A 25,283-nucleotide genomic window follows, 5' to 3' on the forward strand; every position below is an offset into this window, starting at 1 on the left:
GGATAGTCAGAAATCAAAATGAGATTGCCTTACATTTAATTTTACTTTTTTGCTTAGTTCTGTTTTTTCGCTGAGTCTTTTCCCTTCCCACCTTTGTGTCACTTTGCTAAGTCATTGGCGCCATGTCTCTTCTCCTATTTGTCATTAATCCTAGATAAAAATATCATAACTTTTCATAACTTATTGATTTCCAGGGCTTGCCCATATTTGTAACCACATTTGAGTTGACCCAGCAAAGAGACTTGCCGTAGTTTGGATTTTTGTGGCATAAGAAAATGCCTCAGATTCACAGCTCAGCAAAACAAGCTCTTAGCTGGTTGGAAAGCCTGAGGTGTGAAGCCGCTGTTCAAATTCTACATTCCTAACATGGTTTGAACAAGCCGGTGGTCCACCCAGCAAATGTTGGCAAATAGGCAACTTTAGAGAACTGGTGTGAGATTACAGAGCAGGGTGGAGAGTTTAGCTCAACAATTTGTCCATCCTTAACTTTCTCTTGAAGTTTTGGACCAGAAGGGGGGCCACCTCCTGGTTAGAGAACCCTTCCATGCTGGATCACACTAATTTCTTTGTTCTCTGACCCGCTGTGCTGCTGATTGGCGGAGCACACAAGATGATGTGTCTCTAAACCGAATGCAAACATTGGATTTTCCACTGTGATTATAGGCTCCCTACAGTGCCTTTACCTCTCCTTTTATAGCTTCCAGAAAGTTCTCTTTCATCCCATTGAACTTCAAGGAGGCCGTGGACAGATACTAGATTGCAGGCCACCAAGTTGCAGGGGAGCCAGAAACTTTCTTTCTGGGGAGAATGTTTGAGAACAGACATAAGCGGAAAAATCCATTTGATTTGTACTTTTTAAGTCAGTTCATCTACCTACCATGTTTCTCCAAAAATAAGACCCTGTCTTAGATTTTTTGCCACAAAAAAGGCACTAGGTCTTATTTTCAGGGGATGTCAATGCTCACTTGTGTCCCTCCGCTTCCTTTTCACTGTCAGGCCTTCAGGAACGTCTTCTGCAGCCAGCAACACTTTCCTGAAGGCCTCTGCAGCCAATAACAGAACTCTGGATCGATCCAGAGCTTTGTTACCAGCTACAGAGGTCTTCAAGAAAGCCTTGCCAACCTTGCCGGCTGCAGATGAAATGGGCTGGCAAGGCAGATGTTGGGGTGTGCGAAGCCTGGCTACCACTGTCCAAAGGTAGGTATTAGGGCAGCTCCACCCCCCCATCCTCACCCTAGCTTAATTTTTACCCATGCATTCTGGAATGGATGGGATCTTAATTAGGGCTTATTTTTGGGATAGGGCTTATATTGGGCGCACGTATAAAAATCAAGCTAGGACTTACTTTCAGGATAGGTTTTATGTTCAGGGAAACTGTGTAATTATCCCTTGGTTTCCAGCAGTTTCAGACAGCCAAAGCCAAACATGAGGAATGACCATACCTCAGTAACATCTGGAGAGCAACAGATTTTTCATCTTTATCTCATAATACAAATTAATTACTTTGCGTGAAAAATATATTCCCCAAGCAATAGAGAACATGGCCTCTTTTAGTGAAGGAGACATTTCGTAAAAGCTGTAAATGCATTGTAGGGTATCTATTATGTGCCACAGGTGAATTTATTTAGCACAGCATGATCACAGGCTTCTTGAATATCTTACAGAAGGCATACCAGCCAGCAGGTGTAAGTTTTGTGCAAAACAAAATATATTGTCCATGCTCAAACATCTCACAAAATCTGGGCCTAATAGGGAAAAGATGGAGAGTGGAGAGCAGAGGAGCTCACATGGCGTTTCAAAATCCTCCCCAAATTTATGATTGGATAAATTGATTCCTCCAATTTCTCCAGAGGCAGCAGAAATTCTCCAGCAATTCTTCATAGGTGTAACTCTTCCTAAATAGAGATGAAAACTACTAAAAATCCTTCAGGAGAGTTTCTTCGAAAAGCCCTATTTCTCAACCCTGGTGACTTTAAGCCGTGTGTACTTCAGCTCCCAGAATCCTCCAGCCATGCTCCAGCCATGCTGGTTGGAGGATTCTGGGAGCTAAAGTACACACGGCTTAAAGTCACCAAGGCTGAGAAACACTGTTCCAATACCTTTCCTTTGTAATAAAGACTGTGTTATATAGTGATGACATTGTTGGATAAGGAACCTGAAGGCCCACTTAGTCACAGCTCCCATAAGAGCTTTGATCATCCTTCTCTTTCAGTGCAATTTATCTCACAGGGTTGATGTTTTGGGGAAAATTAGGAAGAGGGAACGCAATGGATGGGCCCCCTGAGTTCCTGAATCAGCAAGCCAACCAGTCAAAGTAAATAGCTAAATGGTAGTGTAGAAAGCCAAGAAAGTTGCAGATTGCCAGAGAAGTGATTATATGGTACAATGAAAGGCAGGACATTCACATCATATACATCCGTTGGCCTCTCCACTGAACCAGGCAAGTCTTATTACATCCCTGCAAAAGAAAAACCAGAATATCTCCTTCCCCTCCTCCTCCAGTACCACCACAATGCAAAAGAATTATTATTATTTCTTCTTCTTCTTCTTCTTCTTCTTCTTCTTCTTCTTCTTCTTCTTCTTCTTCTTCTTCTTCTTCTTCTTCTTCTTCTTCTTCTTCTTCTTCTCCTTCTCCTTCTCCTTCTCCTTCTCCTTCTTCTTCTTTCTCCTCTTCTTCTTTCTCTTCCTCTTCCTCCTCCTCTTCTTTTCCTCCTCCTCCCCTCCTTCTTCCTTCTCCGCCTTCTCCTCCTCTTCCTCCTCCTCCTCCTTTCTTCCTCTTCTCCTTTTCCTTATCCTCCTCCTCTCCCTCCTTCTCTTCTTCCCCTCCTCTCCTTCTTCTTCCTCTCCTTCTCCTTTTTCTTCCTCTCCTCCTCTCTCCTCCTCCTCCTCCTCCTCCTCCTCCTCCTCCTCCTCCTCCTCCTCCTCCTCCTTCCCCCTCCTCCTTTTCCCTTGGTAAAAAATATATACCGTATATACAGGAAAATAACTTTGAATGAGCATTTGAGTTCCTACCTATTTAGAAAGACTGTTTTTTTAAAACCTGGGCATGGATTGGGACCGCAGCTTCCCACATCAGCAGAGGCCTTGCTCTTCACTGAGACATCGTGGAGGCCTATTTGAGAATAGTCCTTTTCAGTCATAACCGCAGAGGTACAGAATATCCTCCCCCGAGAGACCTGCCTGGCACCTCCCTTGTTATTCTTTTCTGCATTTACTGAGGATCTTTCCACTTTCTCAGGCCTTTCATTCCTCGTATTTTTTTTTTCAGTCCCTGCACTACAGTGTGTTTTGGGGAGCATGTATCTCCAAATGGTTTTAGATATTAAGATGTGGGGTTTTTTTTAAAGCATCTGCTCCTTATCCAACAATTACTGTCCCCATTTCATCTCCTGCCCCTGCCCCGATTCTTTTTATGGTGTGTGTTCTTCCTTTGATTTGACATGGATTTTTATCTTCCTGCTTTATGGCTGGGTTCCAGGGTGACTAATAAGTCTCTGGAAGTAAGAAATAATTTATGGGCATATCCCAAAGCTGCCTGAAGCGGGAGCCACTGTTGGCTGTGTGTATAGACACCTTAGCTTCTGTTTGCAAGTCAGAAAGCAGGAGTGTTGATAGAAAAATCTTCTTGCCTACATCCTGGGGGAAATCATCCCCCATGCAAAGGTGTTTTGTGGATTTGCCTCCTCTCATTACTAAGGATGTTTGTACATTTGTGGTGAGGGAAAAGTCAGCCTCTTTGACAGAACACAGTGGAAATTTCTGTCCTCCACCTCTGGTCTCAGTTTTGGCACACAGGGCTTTTTGTATCAGGCCCCAAATCCATTCCTTGCCCTGGGTTGTGCTTATGAAAAGGACGTTTGAAATGTAGTTCAGACCTAGCCTGAGGTAACTCTGCCTTCCGAGGAATTTCTCAATGGAATTTCTCAATGGAAGTTCTTCGTGGCTCTGAACGTAGTTTGGTGTAAACCAGGGATGTCCAATTGGAAGACATATAGACTTCTCAATCTGGCTAGGGAATTCTGGGAGTTGAAGTCTACAAGTCTTCAAGCTGCCAAGGTTGGACACCTCTGGGGTAAACCTATCACATTACAAAGCTCTCAGAGAAGAGAGGGTGATTGGTTTGGAAATGATGATAATCCCAAACAGTTGGAAACAGTAAATTTGCTTGGATATTGCTCAGACTGGAGGCTAGGGGACTGGAGACTAAAACATATGAAGAATGGTTACAGGAACTGGGCTTGGCTAGTCTAGTAAAAAGAAGGACCAGGGGAGACAGGATAGCAGTCTTCCAATATTTGAGGGGTTGCCACAGAATGGAAGGGGTCAAGCTATTTTCTAAAGCACCCGAAGGCCAGACAAGGAACAATGGATGGAAACTGAACAAGTGGAGATTTAACCTGGAAATAAGGAGAAACTTTCTGACAGTGAGAGCAATCAACTAAGGGAACAGAAGTTGCGCTCAGAAATTGTGGGAGCACCATCACTTGAGACTTTCAAGAAGATTGGACTGCAATTTGTCAGTAATGGTGTAAGGTCGCCCACTTGGGCAGGGGGTTGGACTAGATGACCTACAAGGTCCCTTCCAACTCTGGTTATCTGTTAAATCTGTTAGATAATATTAGAATGGGACACCACTGGGAAATCCAAAACTATCCAATATGAGAAAGGATTCATTTCATGCCCCAAAGTTCCATCCTGTTGGAAAATTCATAAATTATTTAAATTTATGGGAATTAAATGAAGGGAAAAGAACAAGAGCGCTGAACGATTGCCACTGCTTCACGACATTTTTGTGTTGTCTTTTCCCAGGTTTGATTATCAGGAGCTTTTGCACAACTCTACCTTTTGTGTCATCCCCCGAGGGAGACGTTTGGGATCCTTCCGGTTCCTAGAAGCTTTGCAGGTACATGGTTATTATTACTGTATTGTTCTGAGATTTTTATCCCATCTTTTTATATTATATATAGCTCATGTGTTTTACCTCTCCTGTACCACAAGAATGCATGACAACCCATTTGCAAATCATGTTATAGAATGCTAGAACTAGAGGAGGATTTGGATTACCCAATTGGGAAATATATTATCAAGTCATGGCTTTAACATGGATGAAAGAATGGATAATGTTGAGGAATAAAAGGTTATTAACGTTGGAAGTATATTATATATAACCCAAGGTGGTGAATATACCTAATCTTCCCACTTCCTCTTTTCCCCACAACAACAACCCTGCAAGGTGGGTTGGTCTGACAGGGAGGGACCGGTCCAAAGTCGCCCAGTCGGCTTTAATGCTGAAAGGAGGCGTTAGGTTTCTAGGCCATCCTCTGCACCACTATATCAAGCCACACTAGCTCTATGTCACAGGTTTGACATAGAATTGTTTCTATTTCTTGTAAATACATGCGCACATACACACATACACCTTTGCACAAACACAAAGGAACAATATAAGGAAAATTTAATATTAAGTATGGTGTTCTGTTTAAGATCAAAAGCTCTATTTAGCAATAGATTTACAGCCCTCTCTAAGCGGTTTACACAGAGTCAGCCTATTGCCCCCAACAGTCTGGGTCCTCATTTTACCCACCTTGGAAGGATGGAAGGCTGAGTCAACCTGGAGCCTGGTGAGATTTGAACTGCCCAATTGCAGGCAGCTGGCAGTCAGCAGAAGGAGCCTGCAGTACTGCATTTAACCACTGCACCACTGTAGCTCTTTGTACAGATAGTCCTTTAATGAACAGTTGAAGTTACAATGGCACTGAAAAAAATGACGTATGACTGTTTCTCTCACTTACAATCATTGGAGCATCTCCATAGTCAGATGATCAAAATTCAGATTCTTGGTAACTGACATGTATTTTTGAGGGTTGCTGTGTCCCAGGCCACCTTCTGAGAAGCAGAGTGAATGGAGAAGCTTGATTCACTTTCTAACTTAAAAACTGTAGTGATTCACTTAACAACTGTGCAAAGAAAGGTTGTAAAATGGGGCAGAACTCACTTAACAACTGTCTTGCTTAGCAACAAAAATTTTGGCCTCAATTGTGCTTGTAAGTCAAAGATTATATAATAAATGCTTTGATGTGAGTTGCAGTGGTTCTTTTTTCAATATTATCCTCAACTTTTAATTAAAAGAGGCAAATCATTTTATGCTTGTGATGTTGACATTCTAAATTGTAATTAACATGAATCGAATATTTTTCTTTCCTTCCTCTCTTGCCAGTACTCTAAGTTATCTAAACAATGGAATGTTAATCATCTCTAATCGTATTATAGAAAAATTCCTGTGTTTGAACAATCCAGATTTATAAGCGTAATAAAAAGGTTAATAACAATCTTGCAATAATACCTTTAACACCCTCAAACAACGTCTACCTATCTCAGGTCCTTGAGAAGGACTCAATAGGTAGATAAAAATGCCACATCCAGTCTAAACCTTTGGCTGACTGTGCAACCAGCTCTAAGAAAAGTTCTTTCTACTTCTTGAGAACTGTCTTTCCAAACTTGTCCCAGTTTACTAGAGCTCCTTCCCATTCCTCTACTAGATGAAACAAACAGATGAAATAATTGTTTTAGGTGAGTTTCCTAGTGTTGTAAGAGTGCTAGACTGATCTTCAGAAATAGCCTAACTGATAGGTCACAGACCCAAGGGAGCTAAAGTTCTCATGCACTTCACCCAAACACTTTCCAAAGGGTGCCAGACCTGTTTTCAGAAATAGCCAGGCTAACAGATAAGAGGGGTAGAAGGAAGGGAGCAGAAGAAATTAGGAAGAAGGAGCAATTGATAGCAAGCGAACTGGCACCGCTGGAGTTGGATTACATCTGCAAAAGTCTCCAGACTGGGCAAGAAATAGAGAAAAACGTTCCTGCTGCCAATTATTATTATGTGTAAGTGTGTATGTGTGTTTATAAATCAATGTTGACTCCTGGCAACTGCTTGGTCAGGTCCCTGCAGCTTTCTTGGCAAGATCTTCAGAAGTGGTTTGCCATTGCCTCCTTTTTGGGGCTGAGAAAAAGGGACTGGCTTAAGATCATCCAGCTGGCTAAGACGGAACTAGAACTCACAATCTCCTGGTTTCTAACCTGGTGCCTTAATGAAACTGGCTCTCCATTGCCAATAATAAAAAATAGCATGGCCGTTTTTGATGGCAGGAGCAGCAAAAAAAGAAAAAAAAATGTTGTGCATCCATTAGTGACAGAACCAACAACACACAAGTGACAGAATACAGCTTCCTTTCCTGCTTTAGACTTACTTGTGCATCACTTGTCCGAAACCCAGATCCAGCAGTTTTTTCCAAAGAGAACTAAACTGTATATAAAAAGAGCACGTATATAAAAGCTGATGGGGCCAGTTAGACCCTATATGGACAGCTACTTTTGCAGAAGTCCAGTCTCTCCTGCCATTCAGCTGAGATGGCTGCAAAAAGCAACTAATCAAAGTTGGGTAGATCCCAATTCCCAACTCTATCGTTCTGGTTGGAGCTTAATGGATCAATCCCACAGTATTGGGAGAAGAGGGAAAACACCACTTCAAAATGAGAATGGCTAAAGATAACTTTATTCTGCTTCTGCTGGATATGTATGGGCCACTGCTTTGCTTAATGACCACAGTGTTTGTTTAATGACCACCACAAAAAAAAGTTATAAAATCAGTTTGGGCACCTAACTGACCCTTTTATCACTATTACAACTTAACAACTATGATGGCATGTTTCATTACAGTTGTAAGTCATGGACTACCTATAAGCACCACTGAAGATCCTTTGAACCTCATGCTCATGTTCTCTCTCCTCTCCTGCAACCTGGTGATCCTTGCTCTGTTCTCTCTTTTTGATCCAGGCTGCGTGCATCCCGGTCCTGCTCAGCAATGGGTGGGAGCTGCCATTTTCAGAAGTGATTGATTGGAGTAAATCATCCATTGTTGGGGATGAGCGGCTTCTTCTGCAGGTAACATGCTGGTTGAGGAATTCTGGGAATTGAAGTTCCTACACCTTAAAGCCATCAAAGTTGGGAAACACTGCTCCATTTGGTGAGCTTTGGAGCCCTGGTTCATTGTTATTTAATTTTAAAAACCTCCTGAAAACAACATTGTCCTTTGCATAAGATGCTTTCATTTTCCTATATAACGTACATCAACTATTTAGAAGATGGAGCAGTGGTGGTAGGGGTTAGGATATGTGCAGAGTTACCCTTGTATAAAAAGGATATGCACACAGAAAATGGTTTATGAGAACAGTTATGTAGAAATATACAGCCACACAGAGTTGAACAAGTTGTATTAATGTTTACTTGAAGAAATAGCACGGTCCAATAAAAAGTCCATGTCATACACGTTTTTAACAGTCCAGAAAGATCCAGTTATAAAGTCTTCTTACATCTAGTTATAAAGTCTTCTTACCGGTTCCATGTCTTTTACAGCAGACAAACATCAAACCATAATACAACAAATAACCTTCGATATCAACAGAATATCAAAATAAACAGGGTTAGTCAGTATCAGTCCCTAGTCTGTCAGTAAGTATCAAGAGAGATCATCAGTGAAAAAGAGAAAGAGAATTAAACCATGATCTATAGCTCCCTCTTATGGCAACTTGCAGCACAATCAACCAACCAGAACACAGCATAATACATTACAGTATTTTTCCTTAAAGCTACAAACATATATATTTGTAGTTTATATATTGTCAACCCAACTACATTATTTACATCTACATAACAGTATGCTACCAGTTTGGCCGAATTGGTAGTAAAAAAAAAACACCTCCAAGCTGAGAGGAGGAAAACAAGCCTCAGATCAGCTGAGAGGATAAAAGACGGAAAAGCACATGGGGTGGAGGGTTGCTCCTAGCTTTTCATTTCTTCATCCTCTCAGCTGATTGGCTTTTTAGGGGGCACGCATTAGGGGCATGTATACGCGTGCATGTGCAATCACCCACCAAACTGGTAGCGACTAAGGTAGGATGCAACTATTGATACGGAGGTGTTGATTTATTTACCTCTTTACATTATTTTCATATGGCCTTTCATTGTTCATGTCTCACTTATTTGTTGTTCTTGATATGGGTAACTTAAGAATTGATTTAAATAGAGAAACTGATCTAGTAATGTGTTGAATTCTGGTAACTGAATTACTGTAACCTTTGTTATGACATTGCCCTGAGCATCCTGGATAGATCATTGCTGGTCACAGGAATATCGATTCTGTGGATAAAAAGCTATAATATGCATACATAGTTTATTCAATGCCCGTTCTGCAGTTTGTTCGTTTATTTACATCCCACTTTTTATTATTTTCAAATAACCAAAGAAAGTGTACATTCTTAATACTCCTTCCTCCTCCTGTTTTACCCATATTAAGAACCCTGGTGAGATGGGTTGGCCTAAGAGAGAATAACTGGCTCAATGTCACCCATCCAGCTTTCATGCCTAAGGTAGAAGTAGAACTCACAGTCTCCTGGTGATTGACCCGAAGTCACGCAAATTGGTTTCATGCCTAAGGTGGGACTGGAACTAGAACCTAGTGTGGTGCTTTAACCACTAGACCAAATGTTCAGCTTAGTTGTCTGTCTCCACATCATCCTTGGTACTTTTTGTTGTTGAAGTAAAGATCTCTTAATGCTTTCCTCCATCAAAACAACAAGACTGTATTTCAGTTATAGAGTGTAGTAGCATAAGATATGAACAAGGAAAATTATATCCATTTTAATAATTTCACTGAAACTTATAAGCAGTATAAAATTCCTGCATTTGCCCCTTTGTATCTTCTGTTCATGCTGCTTCCTCTCAGATTCCATCTACGGTCCGATGTCTGAACAGTGACAAAATCCTGGCCTTCCAACAGCAAACCCAGTTTTTATGGGAAACTTATTTTTCTTCTGTGGAGAAGATTGTGCAAACCACTCTTGAGGTAAGCTGCAGAAGTATGCCCATCGTTTGCCCAAATATTTCATCTGTAATTATTTCTGTTTCTATGATTGAGATCACATGCCATGGTGAACTGTGGTTTGCTAAATAAATTAGAATTGGCTGGATTCATATGACACAAGACATAAAACATGGCTTGAAGAGTGCATGCAGCAAGCTCTGAAACAAATTGGTTTGCTTCATGCAGCATGTTCAGCACATAATGGCTTGGTATGATGACCAAAGGAAGCCACAGAGAGGTGGGAACCTTTAGCTTTCAAGTTGGTCTAGGTGTGTCAAGCTGTGTCAGTCTTCAGGGTGTGTCCCCATGGCCCATTAACCTCCTTCCAGTAGTTCTTCTCTCTTTGCTTCTAGGTCAGGGCTAAGTAGTTGGAAGAGAAGGAGGGGAAAGTGAAGTTAAACTTCATGTAATTCCCTCCATGGCTTCACTGATACTTCACTGATCCACACAGCTGGTCTAAACCACACAGGGTTTATTGGACCAACCTCCAGCATATTGTCCACCAACCTTCCTGGTTCGGCCAAACCAGTAGATTTTTTACTACCGGTTTGGCTGAACCGGTAGTTTTTTTTTTTAACTACAGGTAAAATACCACCACTGTGTCTGTTGCTTGATATACCACTTAAGTTGGTGGTGAAGTTCTCCAGTTCTATGAGTGCAACTTGCCTTTCTTGGACCCAGAGCTGGAAGAAATTCATAGGTGCCAGTAAAAGGTGGAATCTCTTTGAATGGTTTGAAATGTTTGCTCCTGGCTTTCTCACCACCTGGGCTGAGTTGCCGTTTATGAGATAAGCTGCCAAATGGTTTATGTTTTTATTTTTTTCCCCTTCCTTCTTCAACCTCCCCATCCCACAATCTCTCTCACCTTGGAAAACATAATTGTTTTTTTTTCCCCCTCTGGTCCAAAATTTGGAGACATGGGGAAGGGAAATCCAAGTTTTTAAGTTTCACCTTCCTCATGAAGTGCCTCAACTGTATTATATAATGCTTAAAAATATTTTAGGTATATAGATGTAAATATAAGTGAATGAGGAGTCTCTTTTTTCCCCCTCTTGACCTGTTCAAGTTGTTTTTAGCCAGGAAATTCCTGTCTAGAGGTAAATGCCTATAGCAAAGCCGGGCATTTTATGGCCTCTTTGGCTGTCCCCATCCAGCCCACGTGAGATCATTCAGAAATTAGAAATCAAATATAAATAATTGTACCCCATGAATGCAATATAACTGCTTTGCTTTTATTTTTGAAGGCAACTGCTATTTTTATTCAGTCCAGCTCTTAGCTCCTGAATAGAGATTACACCAGGTGTATTTCAGCCTAGCATGCTTTGCTTATAGTTATAGTAACACTTAACATTTATGTAACATTTTCAGAGCTTTTTCAGACTGTCTCATCTACAGTTTCTTACTAAGGCACAAAATATGCCTGCTGGTAGCTAACTAGTGTGACCAGTGTCCTCACACTGGAATTACAGAGGAGGCATCCAAAAGTCAAGAACGGCATCCCAAATTTGAATCTGGACTTTGTGGCTACTTTGCTACGCAGGCCTAGCTTTTCCTAACTGGAGCCAAGAACAACGATTGAGATTGATCTCATATCCAGGAGATTTCCAAGCAGGTGCAGATGGCTCTAGGGTGTAATGACAACTTACTTTTCTCTTTGCTAGATAATAAAAGATCGGATATTTCATCAGGAATCACGCCCAAAGTTCTTCTGGAACACCCTTCCTGGAGGGTTGGTGGCCTTACCAGAATACTCCACTCACCTCAGCGGCTTCCCTTTCTATTATCTGCAGCAAGGTAGGGTAAATACCCCTGCATTGTTTCTAACTTCATTTTTTAATCCCTGCTTCTTCTTTCCTAAAATGTTGAAGTTGTTGGGGTGGCGATGGTTGTAATACCACAAAATGTGGCGGCCATGAATGTTCCTTTCCAAAGAGTTAGTCTTCGATTTACCGCCAAAACTGGGACCAGAATTTCCGTTGACCATCAAGGCAGTTGTTTTAGTGAGCCATATCTGATTTTGTGAGCTTTTTTTTTTTTGCCCTGATTGTTAAGCAAATCAGTGCAGTTGTTAGGTGAGGCAGTCATTAAGTGAATCCCCCATTGACTTAGCTGGCTGGGAAGTTCGCAAAGGGTGATTGCCCAACCGCAGGATGCTATAACCATCATACTGTAAATACATGCCGGTTGCCAATCTGAATTTTGATCATGTGACTGTGGATGCTGTCGTAAGTACAAAGACCAGTCATAAGTCACTTTTTTCAGTGCTTTTGTAACAGTCACTAAATAAATGGTTATAACTTGAGGAGTACCTGTTGTCTCTCTCCCGGGATACTCTGTCAGGCACCATGACTTCCACCATCTGTTTCCCAGGTTCATCTTTTTACAGGTGCTCAGAATTATTATTTAATTGAATGTTTATTTGCTTGTGTGTCAATCTATTTTAGGAGGCATTGCGTCTTAGACTTTTCCCCACGGAAGTATTTTTGTCCTTTTTTTGCAAACTTTTAAGTTTCCCAAGTAAGGTGGTGCCTATCTTCTGGTTGTTGTTGTTGTTTTTTAATTAGCATTAGCATTTATCATTTAGGGGGAGGGTCTAACCTGACAGAACGTAAAGAATCACAGAGATGACTTTGGGAAAAGGTCTGAGAAAGCCAAAGAAACAAGCCGTCGAGGAGGAACGTAGAGAGATTACATAGTCCAGGGATTGCAGGAAGCATGCGAAAACAACAACGCTGCTGTGATTTTGTTTACTTTAAAAATGGGACAAAAAGAAACTTGGACAGGCTTTCAAAAAATTAAAATAAACAACATTCCTGGCCTGTTTCTTGACCTGGTCTCCTTTGAAGGGCTGACAAAGAGTAAGTAACACAGGGAAACAGCCTCGACTCCCAAGAAGCTTACAATCAGGCCCCTGGGAGAGAAATCAAAAGGGAGAAACCCACATAGTAGAGAGAGGATGGAATGAAATAGATAATGACACATCCGTCTCTGTCATCCCCAATTCCCTCTTTGGGGAGGCTGGTAGGAATGCCTGGGGTCTCAGCAGGGCATCCTGAGCAACGGAGCATTGTCACCGAACAGCTACAGGTGGTTCTCAACTTACAACCGTTCATTTTAGTGACCGTTCAAACTCATAACATCACTGAAAAAAGGGACTTGTGACTGTTTATCACGCTTATGCTCGTTGCAGCATCCCCCAGGGTCATGTGATCAAAATTCAGATGCCTGGCAACTGGTTCTATATTTACGATGATTGCAGTGAGCCGGGGTCATATGATCCCCTTTTGTGACCTTCAATGAGGAAGCTGGATTCATTTAGCAGCCGTGTTACTAAGTTAACAGCTGCAGTGATTCACTTAACAACAGCAGCAAGAAAGGTCACAAAATGGGGCAAAATTCACTTAGCAACTGTCTCGCAGCAGAAATGTTTGGTTCGATTGTGGTCGTAAGTCGAGGACTACCTGTGGCATGACAGTCATAAGCCATCTATTCTGCAAAAGGCAAGCTGCTTCTTCCAGACCTGAGGAAGTCAAATACTTTAATGCAGTGGTGGGATTCAAAAAAATTTATTACCGGTTCTGTGGGCGCGGTTGGTGGGTGTGGCAGGGGAAGGATACTGTAAAATCCCCCTTCCCTCCCCACCCCACTAACCCGCTTTCCAGCTCCGTTCTCCTGTGCAGGGCAACCAAAGAAGACTCAGCCCATCAGCTGGGACTCGGGAGGCAGAGAAGAGATGGGGGCGGGGCCAGGTAGGATTTGCTGTTTCTCCAAACTACTCAAAATTTCTGCTACTGGTTCTCCAGAACTGGTCAGAACCTGCTGAATGTCACCTCTGCTTTAATGTAAAGTTCAAATAGTTGAATGATTTTTTTAAAAAATCAAGGCAGATGAGGAACTGTGCAGGCAAAGCAAAAGAGCAATACCCATGCACTCTTTTTATTTACCAGAAAGCTTCTAAGATTCATGGGGAGCAACCTGGTGTTTTAAGAAGGAGGGGTAATGCAGGATTAAATTAAAGCGGGGGGGCTTGCTATAGAGTCATCAAGGTGTTGGATTAGAACTGGAGTCCCGCTGCCGTCTCAGCCATTCCTGGGGAGATCTTGGGCCTATCACTTTTCCTCACTCCATCTATCTTCGACAACTCCTTGTGGTTAAAGTGAAGGGAGATCCTCACCTAGGCTTCCTTGAAGGGCTAGACCAGAGGTTTCTAAAGTTAGCAAGTTTAAGACTTGTGGACATCAACTCCAAAAGAATTCTGGGAGCTGAGGTCCAGAAGTCTTAAGGTTGCCAAGTTTGGAGACTCCTCTGGTCGAGGAACTGTAAAATATAAACGGATAAAACAATAAAGACTGATGAGGTAGTTTGGTGTCCATTAGAGACTGATGAGGTAGATTGGTGTCCATTAGAACCACATTGTGGACTCCTGTAAAAGAACACATCTGAAATTGTCACTCATGTTATCTCTGTTTCATCTGCCTTAATTCCTCCTGGGTATTTTTTTTTCCTACTGTTTTCATTGGCAGTGAAATCTGAATTGCAATTTTCCTGTGGGTGGAGACCTGACTTCTTTTATCTTCTGAAATGTCATGTAAGCCGGCAGCACTAAATAAACCACTAACGATAATTGGTTAGATGGGGATTGAACTTCAGCAGGTGAGCCAAAACCCGAGACAGGTTTGGAAGAAGGTTACAAGACTCACCCGTTCTCTCTCTTAACAGGATCCAGCCCCTCCGAGAAGTTTACGGCGTTAATCTGGGCCGTCTCACCAATTACCTCCCTTTCTCAGCCCATCCTCAAGCTCACTCAGGCTGTCTCCAGATCCCAATACTGCGCCAAGGTAAAGGAGTTTCTTGCTGTTTCTTGCAGTGTGGATGGTTGCAGCGTCCCCCGCAATCACACGAACAAACGGTGGGCGCTTTGCAACAGGCGCGTATTTATGACGATTGCAGTGTCCTAAGCAGTGGGGGTCATATGTTCTCCATTTGTAACTTTCCTGTCTGGCTTCTGACAAGCAAAATCAATGGGAGAAGCTGAATTTGCTTAATGACTGCATGATTCCCTTCACAATTGCACAAGTGACTTGCTTAACAACCATTGCAGAAAAGAATGTAAAGTTGGGCGGATCTCACCTAACGACTGCCTAGCATAGAGATGGAAGTTCTGCCCCCAGTTGTGCTTGTAAGTCCAGGACTACCTCTACAAACATGCTAGTTTTATATCGAAGAACGTGAAAAATGATCTATCGCCGCCTAAAACGTGTAGCAGGACAATATAGGTAGTCCTCCACTTACGATCACAGTGAGACATTTGTTAAATGGGCTTTGCCCCATTTTATGACCTTCCTTGCCCTGGTTGCTAAGAGAATCAATGCCGTTGGTTAGTAACATGGTTGTTATGTTAGTAACACGGTTGTTGGCTTCCCCGTTGACTGTGCTTGTCACAAAAGGGGAATCGCATGAAGTTGATCATGGGGATGGTGCCAAAATTGTAACTATGAAAAACGGTCATAAGTTGCATTTTTCAGTGCCTTTGAATGTCACTAAATTAACTGTTGTAGCTCAAGGACTATCTGTATCTCAATTTTCTATCGTCTCTTTGCCATCACTCTCACGTTTAATAACAGCTCTCATCTCCTTGCTATTACATTCTTAATCCGGGTTTCTGATGCTTTGGACTACAACCTCTACGTTGTCATTCACACCTCTTGTTGTGAAGATTGCTAGGAGGTGTGATCTTTCAGAGTTGCGCTGTACAAAATCCCACCAAGCTCTTGTGCCTTTTCCATTCCTTTGGATGTCAGAGGGTTGTGGCGGGTGTGGCAGCCTTAGGATACACCTGGGTGGGCTAGAAACCCTTATTGCTGTCAGCAGGTCTCACCTTCCCCTTTAACTACAGGGCAAGTCCTGTCAACAGCCAGGTCTCTACTGCAGATGAGCTCAGCTAACTAGGCCGCGCCCATCCTGAGCATTTCAAAATGTGTGGCAGTAAATAGAGTCTTCTAAGTTTGTGAAGACAGGAGCCTAAGCACATTGTCCTTGTAGCTTGTCTGCTTTAGAAGGAAAGATCCAGTCTATTTCAACGAAAGTACCAAGGAAACATGCATTGGTGGGTAGTCTAGTGCATTATATAGAAACCCGTTTGGGGTTCTGCTTAAGGGTGCTGGGTGGAAGCTGGGAGTTCCAGCGTTGAGGCCAATTATTACATCTCAGCCCTGGGAAGAAGTCAATGGCAATCTGCTTCTAAAAATGTTGCCCAGAAAACTGCAGAGACCTGTCTATTTACTTGCCAGGAGTCAAAAAGTTAATTCAGAGGCAGAAGAAAGAAAGGAAAAACAAAAACAACAACAACAATGAAGGCTTGAGTTTCCTTTTGGAGAGGCTGAGTGGCAATTGTTCTGCCCCACAGTATGAATTACTGCCAAATCCTGCCTTTTTAAAAACCATTTCTCATTCAATTGGAGGAAATCAGGAATATGTCTACAACATTCTCTTGTGTACAGTGTGGTGGCCTTGCATTTGTTTAGAACGGAGGCACTCAATGGAATACGTGAATGCCCCGTCTTTCGTAGCAGAGTCATGTCTCCAAACATTGTTTGCTTCCCGGCTTCCCATGATTACATTGAATCCCAGAGGGACAGTTTGGGAGGGACTCTTTTTCTAAGGCGTTTTGAGGTTGGGAATTGCAAACAGGCAAGGCGGCTTCGGAATGATGAGGAAAAAAAACGCTTAATGGAAAAGCACACAACAAGAAAAGTACAGGTAGTCCTTGGGTTATGAGCATTTGTTCAGTGACTGTTCGAGGTTATGACGGTACTAAACTAAGGGGATTTATGACCAGTCCTTGGAGTTCCAGCATTTGCAGCATCCCCACTATCGTATGATTGTAATTTCTGACATTCCCTACCAGTTTCCCATAAGCAAAGTCAATGGGGAAGACGGCAGGAAGTTGAAAGTTGGAGGTCACGGTTATGTGAGATCCTCGCTTAATCGTTTGTATCTTCCGCCATTCCACCAATGCTCCAAAAGAAAACTTGGAAGGGAATTCTCAAGCAACAGGGAATAAGGCAAGAAAACAGAAACCTCTTTCCAAATGAAAGAAAGCGATAGAGAAATTGCAAGTCTCGTTTTAGTACACCATCAGTATATGAATGTCTTTTGTCTGTCTCTCAATTGCACAGCCTGGTTTTATGGGGACAAAAATGGAACAACACAGCCCATTGTGCCCTGGAAATAGGATAGGGAAGGAAAGGCAAAGCCCCAAAACATGTATGCTGAAAATATAAGAGCTTCATAGTTGCGGGCTTTTCATGTTCGCAGTGCTGCTGCTAAAAGGACTCACACCACACACCTAGGAAACGGTTTAGGAGAAAGATCTCAAATATATCAAGTGGGAAAATTTCATTAAGAAAGATCAACGTCTCTGCAGTTTTCCTTATGACAAGCAAATATGAAATTCATTTACTGGAGCAACTTTTTAGCTGTTCCTTGGTTGTATAATTTAGATTTGCTGCAGGAAACCATTAAGATTTTGGGGTCAACCGTTCCTATGAACCTAAAATGCTGGCTTGAGAACAACCTTCCGGAGCCAAAATGTGGCAGCATTTGCACAGTGGAATACTTGCTTCCAAACCCCAGTTGCCGTTTAAAAGCAGGGGGAATTGGGGCGGCTTGCCAAGCAGGGGAGGAAAATTGTACAAGCTGAAATTCCCGAGGCAGTCTGGTGATGAGACAAAACCAAAAGACCACCCCAAAGAGGGCGGCTTTGAGGATCCGTGCAGGAGGTACTGTTTGTACTGCAGCACAGTTCAAACAAGGCAGATTTAGCGCAACAAGAGTCGTCTGCGTGTTTTCTTATATAAGACCCATAGAAATAAGCAGAGCTCTTGGGCTTTGGCACGGCTCCTGCCCTTTTCAATGAGGTTCTGTGCCAATGGGCTTTGTTCTTTCCCACTAATGGGGAGGAGACGTACCATTGGAGGTGTTTGCAGCAGAAACCAAAAACGTGCTTTTAAGATCGTCTTCATGAAATTCTGTCTTCTGCCTCTTTACGGTACCCAGTCCAACTCCAACCCAAGGATGCCCAAAGATGCATTTCAGCTTCCATAATCCCCAAGCAGGCTGCCAATAGGCCCGGTTGGCTAAGAAGCGTGGGTCTTGCTGTCGATGAGAGAGGGTGCTTGCTTATAACACCTTAGATGAACATTTTTTCCTCTAGCCTGAGTTGGAATTTGGTTGGCGTTAGAGAGTGAGCAGGAAGGTTTGATGTCAGGGAGAAAGTTCAGCGGTTTTGCTTGTTTTCTGGAGTTTTGTTGGTGGGTTACAAGAAGTGGATGGAGTTAAGGCACTCGTTTAACTCCTAAAAGCTCCCCCTGCCCCTAAAAAAATCCAGTCTGATTTTTAGGGGAATCTGGGGCTTCGGGATGATATCGTTTCTGGAGAAAATGAAGTATCTCTCTACCTCTTCACCTAAACCCACTTCGTGCCTTTTGAAAGGCCTTATAAATCTGGCTTTCCCTTCTGAATTTAGAGCCAGGATGCTAGCAAGACTTGATTTGTTTATATGCTATGCTCTGCAATGAATTGAGCAATTGGTTATTTTTCTCTGGCATCTTTTAATTCTTTTAAATACGTATGTTTTTGTTTGCAAGCCTTGTTGGCTGCCCAGAGTTAATTGATTAAGATGGGTGGCCAGATAAAGTTGCAGAAGGAACAAACAAATATGCATGGGTCCACAAAATGAAGAAAGTTGTTCTGCTGCACGTTTCAGCTAGCATTTCTGTTTCTCGTACAGATTTTAGTCTTATGGAACTGTGAGAAGCCACCACCACAGAAATGGCCGCCAACCACAGTTCCCTTGACTGTCATTTTAAGCAGCAACAAGGTAAGAGGCCATGGAGATTCAGTTTTCAATTCAGTTCAGTTTATTACAGTCATAGACCAGAGACCAGAACAAATAAAAACACTCAGTAAATATACAGTTTAAAAAATTCTAGTATAAAATAATAAATAATAACTAAAATCTATGATAAAAATCCAGTCGGTCAATTATACATGGTCTAACTATACTAAAATTACAATACATAAAATTTGTGGGCCATTGTCAGTTTTGCAGATTGTGGTTGCAATTGTCATGGAAAACATTTTAGGAAGGAAAGACCTGGGCAAAAATCAGCTGAGACCCACATTCCAGCAGGAATCCAGCTTTCTAAACACCCTTGTTCACCTATCATTCAAAGCCAGTTGAATGATCCTTCAAATGCACATCCTTCAATGTGCATTTTCCAAACACTCAACAAAAGACCAACATAAGGACAAGAGTAAATCTTCCTCTTGATTTTTCTTGCTCTCCAATTTTCAAAAGAAGTATCCTGGTGGGAGGAAATAGTTACCAACAGCAGAAAGAAAGCAGAAAAGTAACCTGAGGAAACATCTCAGACAAGTCCACCCCAAGTTCTCACAAAGATAAGACGGAGAGGGAGAAAGTGCATTCAGACTTGTAAGATTATCCCACCTTTTCTCTATCATCTCTCTCTCTCTCTCTCTCTCTCCCATTTTTAATAATTTTACAAATAACTCAAGGCGGAGAACATATTGAGCACACCTTCCTCCTCCTATTTTCCCTGCAGCAACCACTCTGTGAGGTGGGTTGGGCTGAGGACCATTGGCCCAAGGTCAACCAAATCAGCTTTCATAGCTAAGGTGGGATTAGAACTCACAGACTCTTGGTTTCTAGCCTGGTACCTTAAACCACTAGAGACCAAGCTGGCTCTCCTATATCTTTGCAATAAAAGTAGCATTGTTTTACATGACTTTGATTTCCTTCTCTGGCTCTTTCTTGAAGGGGTGACAGAAGGTCAACTTTTTTGTTTCTTGTTTCTACTCCTGCAGGTCAGCGAACGGTTTTTGCCTTATTCTGCTATTGGGACGGATGCTGTATTGAGCCTTGATGAATATGCCAGCCTTTCAACCAGTGAGGTGAGGAGGTTCTCCAGAATCTTTCTACTTGTGTTGTAGCCATGGACTTTGCATACAGGAAGGGACATATGACTACTTAAACGCAGGGCAAGGCCTAGAACCTGGGACAGTTGAGAAACAGTCTGTCCACTGCTGCAGCTATCCTGGCTCAGAGGGACTTAGGGATCCTTGAGAAACACCATTTTCCCTTTCTCTCTCCTTCCCTCTTTCTCATTCCCTCTCTCCCACCCTCTCCCTCTCTCTCTCCCTCCCTCTCTCTCTCCCCCACTCCCTCCCTCCCTCTCTTTACACACACACACACACAAACCTATTTGACAAAGCATATGTTGTAAGCCTACATATTTATATACCTGCATTGTAAATGAAATGATTGAAATGTAAATTGGTCGACATAGAAAAATAGGGGGAAAGGAATTACATATATAGACTAAAATATGGAATTCTGTTGTCTTTTAGTTATCCAATTCTGATTCCCCATTGTAAAATGCTTGTTTAGATCTGGAAAGGGAACGATGAGTAATCTTTGCATGGTCTGCTTGCAAAAGGTTCTAGCTTTAATTGGTGCCATCTCCAGAACTGGCTAGCAGAGACTGTGGCTGATCCTAGAGAATCACTGCTGGTGAGAATGGGTGAAACTTTCCCAACCTGACAACTTTCATTACTACTTTTGGAATGCCCCATCAGCATGACTAGCAGTAGGAATTCTAGAAATTTCTGGATCACAGAAGTTATCTAACCGGATACAAATTATGGATATCGTTACTATCATGAGCTAACATGTAGAGCAGGCGGTGTCCCGTCTTGGCAACTTTAAGAACCTGTGGACACCAACTCCCAGAATTCTCCAGCAAGCCATTCTGGTTGAGAAACTCTGGGAGTTGAAGTCCATAGGTCTTAAAATTGCCAAGATTGGATATCCCTTGCTCTAGAGATTATGCTCCTCGGGAAAAAAAGAAGGAATATAATTCGAAAGTAGAAGACATGTAGACAATCTGAAGCCTTCTGGCGAAAGATTCTCTTTCCTCAAACTGTTTCCCTGTTCTCTTCCTTACCTTTTAGGTTGACTTTGCCTTTGTTGTATGGAGAAAGTTCCCCGACCGGATTGTAGGCTTCCCAATGCGCAGCCATTTTTGGGATACGAGCAAGAACCAGTGGAGCTACACTTCAAAATGGACCAACGAGTTCTCTATGGTTCTCACTGCCGCGGCATTCTACCACAGGTACCCTTCCTGACTGAAGAGCGTCCTTGAGTTGGAAAGGGCCCATTGAGGCAATCAAATCCACTTCCTGCTCAGTGCTGGAATCCCCGTGGATGTCTCTCTGACATATGGCTGTCCCGAAGGTGCTTTTTCAAGAGGCAATTGGACTTTCTGGTTTTTCTTTGAAGACGTTTCGCTTCTCCTCCAAGAAGCTTCTTCAGAAGTGAAACATCTTCAAAGAAAAACCAGAAAGTCCAGTTGCCTCTTGAAAAAGCACCTTTGGGACACGTTAGAAGTAGCCTAATATTCAACCAGAACATTCTAAATTGTGCATTCTGGGATGATTAAAAAAAGCAGATTGTGGTGCAGAAGACACACCTGGAGGGAGCAGGTTGAGGATGGGAGGCCTACACATTTCTGCAGGGATCTTCTTTCTGCCCAACCTTTGCGTTTCCCTTCCACAGGTACTATCACAGCCTCTTCAGCAACTATTTGCCCGCTAAACTAAGGAGCTTTGTTGATCGGATTGCCAACTGTGAGGACATATTGATGAACTTTTTGGTTTCTGCTGTAACCAAATTGCCCCCCATCAAAGTGACCCAGAAGAAACATCTCAGGGAGAGCCCACCTCAGCAGGTAGGCAGACACGCATGGGAACCAAAGGGGCAGAGGAGAAAAGGGAAAGAATTATTCCTGTCTTGAAGGTTTTTTCCTCCAAAACTTCTTGACGCCCTTTAAATATGACTTAGGCCTGTGATGGCGAACCTATGGTACACAGGTGGCACGCAGAGCCATTTGTGCCAACACGCCAGCTGCAGGCAAACTACCCTCACTGCACATGCGCGCACCTCCCAGCTGATTTTTGGCCTGTTTGAGGCCTTTTTCGGCCTCCCAGAGGCTTTGCAGGCCGAAAAATGAGCCCGTTGAGTCACTTCCTGTATTTCCGGAAATACCGGAAGTGATGAAATGGGCTCATTTTTCGGCCTGCAAAGCCTGCAGAAGCTTTCCTCAAGCCTCTGGGAGGCCAAAAAAGGCCTCAAATGGGCCAAAAATCAGCTGGGAGGTGCAGTGCAGATAAGTGGGTGGCGTGGGAGGGGTGGATTGCACGCTCACGTGTAGGGGCATGGGGGACACACGCATTGCCTTCTGGGTGCTGACATGCAAGTGCACACGAAAAGGTTAGCTACCACTGACTTAGGCCAACCTTCTCCCATTTGGTGTCCTCTGGAGGTGTGAGGATTTCATTTCCATAATAGCAATATTGGCTACTGACGGTGGGAATTGACACACCGATTTAAAGGATAGCAGATTGACCATCCGTATTTGTGCTACTCTTTGGAATCCATACCTAGCAGAGAGGTCCATGTGGCTCTTTTGAACCTGAGTTAATTGTCCAGTGTGGAGAACCTGTGAGCCAAGAGCACTTTTTCGATAGGGGTATATACATGAAGTTTTTATGGCAGCTGGATGATACACAGAAATGTGAAAACCTCCCTATTTAGAAGGAGTTCACCTCTCAAAGCCAGTTGTTGAAAAACAACAGTAAAAGGTAGCTATTGTTTTTCTCATCCTTATCCAGAATTTGAATTAAAAAACTGTATGAGCTTTGGTACAAGGAAGCACTCACTATGAAAAGCAAAACAGGGCAGTTGTACTTGTTGTCAATTCAGAATTTCAATATTTAACAATGTGCCTGAAATTGAAATGAAAGTCATTTTGTGTAATGGTAAAGGTGTTGGCTAAAAAACAGGAGACCATGAGCTCTAGTTCTGCCTTAGGTAAAAGAATAGAATTCTTTATTGGCCAAGTGTGATTGGACACACAAGAAAATTGTCTTGATGCAAATGCTCTCAGTGTACATAAAAGAAAAGATACATTCGTCAAGAGTCAAGAATCATCAGGTACAACACTTAATAATAGTCATAGGGTACAATAAGCAATCAAATCATACTAGGAAACAGTCATACAGTCATAAGTAGAAGGAGATGGGTGAAAGGAAGGATTGGAGGATTAATAGGATTAGGCATGAAAGCCAGCTGGGTGACTTTAGGCCAATCATCAGGAGACTTTGAGTTCTAGTCCCACCTTAGGCATGAAAGCCGATTGGGTAACTGGATCAGTTACCAGGAGACTGTCAGTTCTAGTCCCGTCTGAGACATGAAGGCTAGCTGGGTGACTTTGAACTCTCAGCCCAACTCACCTCATAGGACTGTTGTGTGGAAAATGGGAAGAAGCAGGGGTATAATGTATATTGAATTATTTATAAAGTAATAAAGGTGCGATAAAAATCTATATATATCTAAACATCCGTCATAATGATGCTCGATCTCTTTCTCTCGGTTTCTGAAGCTCCTGAAAAGTGCAGCCCCATCCAACAGCAGCCTGCATTTCGCTCAACGCCAGGAGTGTGTCAATCGCTTTGCTGCCTGGTTTGGCTACATGCCTCTGGTGCATTCGCAGTTCCGCTTGGACCCAGTGCTTTTCAAGGATCAGGTCTCTGTGCTACGGAAAAAGTACCGGCAACTGGAGAGGGACTAGCTCCGGGGAGAAAGCCCACTGCTGCTCTCTGGGAAAGTGCTTGGAGAAGACGACACCAGCCATGCTGGACTCACTGCTTGCTCTAGGCTATTGGCGCTATTGCCGGATTTTGGGGTGGGTTCACTGCATCCGATGCCCTTCGAACTTTGGATTTTAAAAAGTGGAAAGTCTCCCTGGTAGCCAGGGTGGTACCAGAGGAATGTTCAGTCTTTATTGGGTTTTACCAGTATCAATAAAGTTTTGCACAAAACAGCTCTTTCTTGAGTGCCTTGGGTAGCCATCTCTTTTCAGATCAGAGACAGAAATATTTACTGGCTTTGGTGTTTTGACACGGATGGGGAATATTGTTTCAAAACCTGTAGGGCCTAATCTACATTGGCTTCTCCTGACCATTAGCTAGAATTGCAGGTGGTGAAATCAAACAAAAGATGTATTTTCAAGTTGCTTGTTATTTCCCTGCTTCTCAGCAGAGGCAGAATTTTTTTTAAAAAAGAGTAAAACATGATGTCTTTTGGGAAGGTGAAACAATCTGAATATGCTGAAATCATGGTGTCCTCAGGCCACCTTTTTTGTCCAATAGTTGACCGATGCAGGGAGGAAAATCTTTCTTCAGGACCATGCTGCTCTGTTAAAAGGGCATGCTTCTCCTTGCCTTCTAAAACAGCGTTTCTCAATCTCAGAACCTTTTAAGATCTGTGGATTTCAACTCCCAGAATTCCCCAGCCAAATTTTGAGGCATCCGAATTTTGATTGCATGACTTCGGGAAGGCTGCAGTGGTCTTTAAGTGTGAAAAATTGATCGTGCCACTTTTTTTTCAGGGCAGTGGTAACTTCGGTTACTAAACGAATGGTTGTAAGTCGAGGACCGCCTGTCCTTTCAATGCAAGGTTTCTTGCAGGACAAGGGTGATAGTTTGGGAGACGCTGTTCTGAGAAATGCCTGGGTACAGAATGGGCGGCATCTGGCTCAATTGTAGCAGCTACGAAAGAGATCTAAATGCCCTAATGGACCACCACTTAAGTAGGAGCCAGCTGTGTGCTGCAGCCGCCCAAAAAATCAGACGCAGTCCCTGGGCTGCAACAATAGAGAGACAGCATCAAGATCATGAGAATTGATAATGCCTCTTTATGCCACACTAGTGAAGCCACACTAGTGGCTCTAGTGGTCACAATACAAAAAGGATGCCGAGGACATAGAAAGTGTGCCGAGAAGAGCAACAAAGGTGACAACAGGTTTGGAGGCTAAATTGTATGGTGAGCAGCTGAGGGATCTCGGTATGTCTAATCAACTGAAGAGAAGGATAACTGTTGTGACCCAAACCTTGTTCCAAGGAAACAAACACCAAACAGAGATAAAAGCAAAACCTTCTAATGCTTCTCTGCGAATTCCGTTAATTCACGGTTAAAAACTAATTGTCTTTGATAAGAACGAGCCTTGCCAAGGTTGTGCAAGGCTGCCAAAAGCACTAGATTAAGTTGCCAAGAAATATTCCAAACAAAAAGTCTTCAAATACAAACCAAGATAGTCCGGACTGCCACAAAGCTTGAAGTGCAACAACTTCTTTGCTTCCTGCAAAGAACTCCAGTTTCTCACCTGGCTTGTATCTCTTAAGGGAGGGGCCATTACCTTGCAGCCTTACTCCCAAGTCGCCC

At 42.8% G+C, this 25,283-nt stretch overlaps 1 protein-coding gene across 2 annotated transcripts in view; it reads left to right on the forward strand.

The window, feature by feature from the left end:
* The window catches only part of EXTL1 (exostosin like glycosyltransferase 1), a 48,362-nt gene extending 24,479 nt beyond the window's left edge, over positions 1–23,883 (forward strand). For both annotated transcript variants that reach the window (XM_026702567.2, XM_087939661.1), the window contains 10 exons: positions 4,810–4,903; positions 7,834–7,941; positions 9,782–9,901; positions 11,581–11,713; positions 14,639–14,757; positions 18,711–18,800; positions 19,808–19,894; positions 20,954–21,114; positions 21,558–21,729; positions 23,443–23,883. In XM_026702567.2, the coding sequence (XP_026558352.1) occupies positions 4,810–4,903; positions 7,834–7,941; positions 9,782–9,901; positions 11,581–11,713; positions 14,639–14,757; positions 18,711–18,800; positions 19,808–19,894; positions 20,954–21,114; positions 21,558–21,729; positions 23,443–23,631 (1,273 nt within the window). In that variant the 3' untranslated portion in view covers positions 23,632–23,883. The remainder of the gene's footprint in view (positions 1–4,809; positions 4,904–7,833; positions 7,942–9,781; positions 9,902–11,580; positions 11,714–14,638; positions 14,758–18,710; positions 18,801–19,807; positions 19,895–20,953; positions 21,115–21,557; positions 21,730–23,442) is intronic.
* The last annotated feature ends 1,400 nt before the right edge of the window (positions 23,884–25,283 follow it).

The sequence above is a fragment of the Pseudonaja textilis genome, chromosome 10 (genome assembly GCF_049901715.1).
Source record: "Pseudonaja textilis isolate UNSWEBS1 chromosome 10, rPseTex1.2, whole genome shotgun sequence".
Classification (NCBI taxonomy): domain Eukaryota; kingdom Metazoa; phylum Chordata; class Lepidosauria; order Squamata; family Elapidae; genus Pseudonaja; species Pseudonaja textilis.